The 7,267-nt window shown below is 42.7% G+C and overlaps 1 protein-coding gene across 3 annotated transcripts in view; it reads right to left on the bottom strand.

The window, feature by feature from the left end:
* MIGA2 (mitoguardin 2) overlaps positions 1 to 7,267 on the bottom strand; it is a 28,584-nt gene that overhangs the window by 2,516 nt on the left and 18,801 nt on the right. For all 3 annotated transcript variants that reach the window (XM_039506007.1, XM_039506009.1, XM_039506008.1), the window contains exons 7-14: positions 6,309 to 6,423; positions 5,504 to 5,604; positions 4,960 to 5,075; positions 4,365 to 4,437; positions 3,407 to 3,493; positions 2,547 to 2,645; positions 1,766 to 1,900; positions 744 to 797 (exon numbers count right to left, since the gene is read on the bottom strand). In XM_039506007.1, the coding sequence (XP_039361941.1) occupies positions 744 to 797; positions 1,766 to 1,900; positions 2,547 to 2,645; positions 3,407 to 3,493; positions 4,365 to 4,437; positions 4,960 to 5,075; positions 5,504 to 5,604; positions 6,309 to 6,423 (780 nt within the window). The remainder of the gene's footprint in view (positions 1 to 743; positions 798 to 1,765; positions 1,901 to 2,546; positions 2,646 to 3,406; positions 3,494 to 4,364; positions 4,438 to 4,959; positions 5,076 to 5,503; positions 5,605 to 6,308; positions 6,424 to 7,267) is intronic.

The following is a 7,267-nucleotide window of genomic DNA, read 5'->3' as shown; positions in this document are numbered from 1 at the left end:
CAGCACCAGTACTTAATAGTTACACCTTCAAGGCATTTTACAAATGTTAGTTAAACCTTGCATCACCCCTGTGAGGCAGGCATTATCCTCATTTACTGACTGATTATGGCACTGTATTTAAATGACTTCACAGAGACCAGGGAGTGACAGAACTGGATTAGATTAGAACTCATGAGATCCTGACTCCCAGTCTCCTAGGCTCATCTGTGATGACAGGGTATGTTTGGAAAGCAGCACAGAGTTAGTGAAAAGGGGAAAGACAGTGGGCAAAATCTAATCAGCCAACCAGCTAGCAATGCTGCCAGCAGGGTTGCAGGTAAGTGGCCTTAGCCCATCACTTCACCAAAAAAGAAACAGCCCACATAAAAGGGAAACCACTATTAACTTGGAGTCTGTGGCCATTACTATAGTATTGTAGGCAGTGAATATGGAATATTGAGATTTGCTTTTAAATAAGCAAGATTGGAACCTAGAATCATAGGAACTTCAGGAAGAGTGCCTTGGTATCTGGGAGGTCCCTTCAGCAAAGGTGTCAGTGGACTCCTGCTGTTTCAGATATGGGTAATATGGCAATTTAGTCTATTCTTGTAAAAATTTCATCTAGATTCATGCTTCACCAGGGTCCAGATCACATCTTGGTGACAACGAGGTGCCTTGTGTTTCTTCCTTCCCACCTCAGTATCTCCCACCGCCATCTCTCTCACACCTTCACCCACTACACCTTATTTTTATGTCTTACTTACCATTAGAAGCCTCCTCTTTGCTTTCAGAACTGACCAGCAGGCAGTTGCTAGGGCCTGAAATTAAAAAAACCCAACATCATTTAATGGTGTGAGCCTTTCCAGAGAACAGGATGCAACTTACCAATATATTGCTATCACTATGGCCTAGAGCATTACTTGTTCCCACCATTCTGCAGCCCTTTACCAGGTGGCAGATTGGAATTTAGCAGGGACCCTAAATTAAACTTATGTAAATTGAAAGCATGTTTGGTCACTTCAAATCCATTCCAGACCAGCCACAGTGCTTATGAATATCCCTAATACCATCCAGTGAAGGAGGCCCCCAGCTACTCCAGAATGCAGATCATAAACAGAATTTTAGTCCATCACTTCACCAGCAATGAAACAGCCCATGTAAAAGGGAAAACACTATTAACTTGTGATGTCTGTGGTCATTGCTACTGTATAGTATTGTAGGCAGTTAATATGGAATATTGAGATTTGCTTTTAAATAAGCAAGATTGGAAACCAGAATCATAGGAACTTCAGTAAGAATGCCATGGTTTCTAAACAGATACGCTTTTTTGGGCTCCCTGCAGATTAGACAGTCTAAGGTATGCAGGACAGCTAGCTCTAAGAAATGCATTAATACTCAGGGTTCACTTTGATAGGGTCTCCAATGGAGAAAGACCTGCAAAGCAGTAGACTCTGAGCCACCATCCTCCCAGTTGCAAAGTGTTATTTCTTTAACAGCTAGGAAGGTGATGGCTGAGTGTCTGCTGTCTACACACATTATTCTTTAACATAATGTTATTACAGAGAATAACTGCTACAGGAATGAACCTGTTAGAGCCAACCCAGATTCCCTATAAATTACTCAGATCTATCAAGAGACTGGCCAATTCATGTGTTGGCTAGAGGAACAGAAAAATAGGATTGTTCCTTTAAGAGACTTGTGTGTAATCAGAAAGCCAGATTCTCTTTTTTTTGCCCTTATAATAATGAAAGAGTCATTTGGAACAAGGACCACCATTTAAACACACCGTCTCCTTGAAGCTGTCTGAGAGCCAGCGGTTGCGCAGGACAGCTAGGACAGAGGAGGGAGGGTTCTCTAGGTCCTCAAAAGCATCCATGAGAATGAAGTCCAGCACAATATCAAAGAAATTCATGCACACCACCTGCCAGAGAACAGACGAGTCACAGACCAGACCAAGAGGGACCATCTGAGAAATGGATTCTGAATTCTTTAGTTACAAAAAGGGCCAAATTGACCAGTGGTGTAAGTGGGCACAACTCCACTGATTTCAGTTCAATGGTTTGAAGTTTAAACCAGCAAGCATTTGCCCTACTAGTCTTGTGTTAAGGATAAGCAGATTCAAAACCAAATGAAATTAAATACAGATACAAACTTTACAACTGTAGTATTGTCACTCAGGAGAAACAGGTTCAGAAAGAATTCATGAGTCATATTTTTGTTGTTGTATGAAGTTATACTGAAGGCAGCTACAGCCCTGGATGGGTATTTTCCTTATCCACAGTATTACAGGCCTAACTACAAAGCCGTTTCAAGAGAAAGTTGGAATATTGGGTATTTTTTACTTGCCACAGTTTAACGTCCTGGTGTTAAGAGCTGGAGTTTCCCCTCCCATAAACTACTGCAAAATAGTTGCAAGTTAACTGCAGTAGTTTTGGGGTCCAGTGACACCAAGTAGTGAGTACCAGCATATTTAATTTAGAATTCCTGTTCACTGTTGGATCCTTCCAGTACATTGTTTCAGGCTCTCATTTCTGCTCTATCTTTCTAGAGAGAGTTCCTCTACAAACCCCTCGTCCTTCCAGCTCCCGCTGAGTGCTTGGCCAGGTGTCTTGCTTCAGTGCGTAATGTAGCATCTCCTCATAGCTTTCCAGAAAACCTTTGGGGTTCTTCATGAGAACAGAGAAATGAGACAATGGGAACAATTAGAAGCAGTACACAGTTTCAGGTTACTATTAAGCATTTCTCTAGCCTGTTGATCTGAATATGTCAAAATGATTTACACATAAGTAAGTACTCGCTCAATTTTTTGGCCAACGATCCTTTGAGGAAAGAGAAGGATTTTATTTCTGGAAGGTGTGGTGGCCACAAGACCACCACAGCTTGAAGCCTGTATGTTGTATGCACTTGGATACTTTGATGAAAGCTATACAAGTACCTGCGCAGACATCCTTATAGGTGACTAATTGATTCCAGTAAGAAGCTACCATTCATACATTAGCAAGGCAGCATAGTCTTACTGCTCTAGAGGTTGGTTTAATGAATAAAAGCCACATTAAAGATTCCCATTCATTGACCTCTGCAGAACAGATGCACTGAACAGAGTGCCTGATTCCCCTTCCCCCTCCCTCCCAATGGGTGTCAGCTGGGAGCCCCCTGGAACCCATTCCCACTAATGAACCACATCATCAGTGATGGTGGCTTTGGAGAGGAGGTTGCATACAGAGCTTCTCCCAGGAAGAACCAGTGAAGAGAGGGCAAACATGGGAACTGTTTTTTCTTTTTCAAGTGGGTGATCACAGTACAGACAGGGGAACGAGGAAATCACACGGATTAGCTAGAAATTGGGATTGAATAATTGTGTCTATGAAGTGCACCTTTGCTCATACAAGGTGCAACTGAGTTATCTTCCACTCACACGCCCTCCTACCTTCTCAGCCTTTGTCATTAGTCCTGTCACCATCTGCTTTCCAACCTCTCCAAAAAACAACTGGTTGCTCTCATCCTGCAGAAGGGCCTATAAAGAGACCAAAGAATCTTTCACTGATTAGGTAAACATAAATCCTTATTCCACGACGGTGGAGACAGGAGACAACAGGAGGGTTCTTACACTAGTGAAACAAGCAAACGTGGATCTCACTTTTTCCATGGCCTGAGAGCAGACATTAATTTAAACAGTGGAATCTATTCAGCCCAAGACAATGAGCTCTGTGAAGCCTGTGCTCCTAGTGAATCTAATGTCTTCGAGTCACTCAGCAACTCCTCATGTCAACGACTGATTATTCAGAGATGTCCTAAAGAAAAAGTATCTAGTCCTCCCTGGCTGGAAAGAGGATCATCACAGTGCTAAGGCTTAAAAAGGTGAGGTGCACAAAAGCAAAACAAAAGGCCACAGGGTGAAGATGCAGTAAAACACTTCCTTCCTGTAGGAAATAGGCACAGAATGCTGGAAAAGTCTGGGAGTGGCAAGAATTAAAAAAAAAAAAAACTATGTGAGCTCTTGCACTATGATGATGCAAGGATCTGGACGGTACATAGTCACCTTCAGTCTAAAGATATTATTATGGGGACTGGATGGCTGAGGATAGAAAGCCTTTCACTCCTAGGTGACAGGTACAACTCCAGGCCAATTACCATCAGAGGCTGTCAAGCAGCCTGGGTGGAGGGTTGAAACATATTTTGGGGAAGGTGTAGGATAAGGGAAGTTTGCTCTGCTGCTTTCTGTGATTTACTTGTTCTGTAGAAGTGGAGGACTTCAGCGTCTAGGACAGGCTTGACAGACCCTTTTCATTCACAAGGACAGATACTGGAAGTGGCATGTATTCTAACAGTCAGGAAGCCTCTCAAGTGCAGATGCAACAGAGTTCTGATAGGTAGAAAAATCCTACCTGGAAGGCCTGCCTGACACAGTGGAGCTTTGCCAGGAAATCCTGATCATGGTAGCAGCCTAGAAGCTCTGTCCTAAGAGAGGAAAGCAGGATCTTACAAACTCCAGTAACAAAACAAGTCTGAAGAGGAACAGACCAAGTTCCTAATTTGGGCTCCTAATTCCCTTAGGCCCCTTTGAAAATCTCACTGGGCACTAACTGAAACCACTAGCTCCTTTCATGTAAGCCACGGAGCCACTTTCAGATAGTCATTTTGATCATTACATTCCACGGCTAGATTTGAGCCAACAACCTAGAAGTGAAAGGTGCTGTAGCTCACTGCCCCAGGAAACTAGTAATCTTAAGAGTGCTTCTCACAGTATCAGGATGTATCCAGCCTGAATCAAGTTAAACAAACCCAAGCAGCATCTGAAGTCTTGGGCTAGTTAAAACCCCCTTGGAATTTCCAAGCCAGCAGAGAAGGTGCTAAAAAACTTCTCTCTCAAAATGGTATTCTAACCCCAGTGCCAAGCCCCTACTAAGTAACCTGAGGAGTTCATACCTCTAGCCAAAGGAGTCTTGTCCTACGGACTGAAGACTCCTTTTAGCACCTCACCTTAGTGTTCTGCATGAAACGCTCCCTTCTTTCACCAACTGTAGAGCTTCTTCGTATGCAGCTGCTGGCTTGGAAAGCTGAAAAGGTATTTTCCCAATCTGGAGGGAGTCGATGAGCTGCAGAGAAAGCAGAAGAGGTCAGAAGAAAATTTTTGTTATATCTGTGCAAATCCTGGACTTCAGAAACAAGAGATTAGTGTCCATCAATTTGGGAAGGCATTGGTATGCGCCATTTCACACCAAGACAATCAGACATTACTGGAACTCCCATTCTGATTGGATCACAACTTCCTTAGCCCCAGCATGGCCCAATTCCTCCTTCTACTACATCTGTAGTACAAGCCGTATTAGCAGGTGCTGCAGCTGCTTTTACAGTACTTGTCGAGCTATTACTACATGCCGCTAGATGAAGTAAACAAATGACCATCTTCATACTCTCCCCAGTATTAGGAACATGGCAGAACCACCGGCATGGGCAAGTTCCCAATGCAGCAAATTAAGTAATGTTCGATTGGTTTATTTACAAAGGATAGAGTTTGAGTCACCTCTGCAGCGGAAAAGAAGGAGTCCTCAGAAGTCAAACTGTCTTCATCATCTGTCCGAAGTCTCAGTGACCCATCTGTCAGGGGAAGCATGAGAGTTCTCTCTGGAGGGGGCAGAAAAAAGTTTGTTTAGCCCTGTATCTCTAAAACTCCATTCCTCCCACCCAGCACACTTTTCCCTATATGCAAGTCTTTATGTGGCAGTAGTGCTCCTTTGTGGCCATCTTGAAATTTCTGTCACTTCCTTGACATTCTCAATTAAAGAGATTTGGCTGGCCTTCAGGAGAGAGACACATGGTACACGAGGTCTATTAAGAAATAATATGGAGCTAAGCCAGTGGCTTCCTAGTTCAAATACTATTTTCCACTGAAAAACTATTCTTCTTTAAGTCTTTCTCCCATCAACTCTTATCTACTACTAGGAAAAGAAAAATGGTCTCAGAGCTAGATTCATTAGTTTCCTCAGTCTAGCAGGCAAAGACAATTTGAAACCTGGGACTAGCAGCTGGTAGACTACAATGCATTGCATGTTTCCACTGTTGTTGCTCACAGGTTGCACATGAGTTAAGGTGTTATCTCCTTATCTGTCCATCCTATAACACCATTACACTCAAACTCTGTTGTAACAGCCACCCCTATCCTGCTAGAAGGAATTTGTTGAGGCCTCGGCAAATAAAACATTAGAATTTCACAGAAAGGCTTGATACTCATTTCCTATTAAGTCTCTATGGAGCTGAGTTTACTCCCTGGTGTGGCTGTCGCATATTCTCATGGCTGCACCTATAGCTGATTCCCAGGCCCGCCTTACCCAGGTCTAGCAGCATGCTGTCCGAAGGGAGCGTTGACCCAAATTCTTCCTGAAGGTGATATGCCCGGTGCAAGAGAGATTCAAGCTTCTCTGCAAACTCCTTTTTCTGGGACTCCTGCTTAAACATAAGCAGACACTATCCCTCAATAGCTAATTGTGCTGCTGACATAGCACAATTGATCACTGTTACAGATGCTTACAGCAAACGACTGAAGTGAAATTTTGCCTCAACAGTTATGATTTACCAATTATAGTTAAGTTAATGAACTGAACTAAAGATTCACTTCAGGTTAAACTTGCAATAAAACCAGGGCCGTTTGTATGCAATCTACTCCAAATTACAACTTTTTCCTTCTGCTGTTTATCCATTTAAGAGGAAATAGTACATTGGCCTACCACCTGCAGAAATAGTTATAATGGGCTATCGGTCACAAAGAAGAATTCAGTTAACTCAGTCTAGTCTCAAGTAAAGGTTTGTTCATTCCAGAAAGGCTGCATTAGTTTGCTCTGTTCACAGGCCAGACCCCAGAATCATGCAGATCAGCTTCAGTATGTTATTAGACAGGAGTGAAGTCTGCTGTTAGCACAGTTGTGTAACATCAGTGAGTGGGTGAAAGAAAAGCTCATACAATGTCTACCTTCATTATACTTTGCTTAGATCTTCACTTTCATAGAGATCCAAGCCCTCAGCTAGAAGAGTTAAATAAAACTACCAGTTCTGTTTTGATTATGAAGCAACTCTCAATTTAGCTGTAGAAACACAAGGGGACACTTCAAGCACACACAGCAAATATCAAAAAGAATCCGGATTTGACTTGCATAAACATAATAGAACACAAAAGATAAACATCCCACATAATGAAGACACCAGGTTCTGTTTTATAAGAATCTCAGGGTCTCTCACATCAACATCCCTAACTTCTACAGAGTTCATAATTTAGCCTCTCTCATTACCTGCA

Source organism: Mauremys reevesii, linkage group 19 (genome assembly GCF_016161935.1).
Source record: "Mauremys reevesii isolate NIE-2019 linkage group 19, ASM1616193v1, whole genome shotgun sequence".
Classification (NCBI taxonomy): Eukaryota; Metazoa; Chordata; order Testudines; family Geoemydidae; genus Mauremys; species Mauremys reevesii.
The sequence above is the reverse complement of the archived record's forward strand: the minus strand, read 5'-3'. Positions and strand labels throughout refer to the sequence as shown.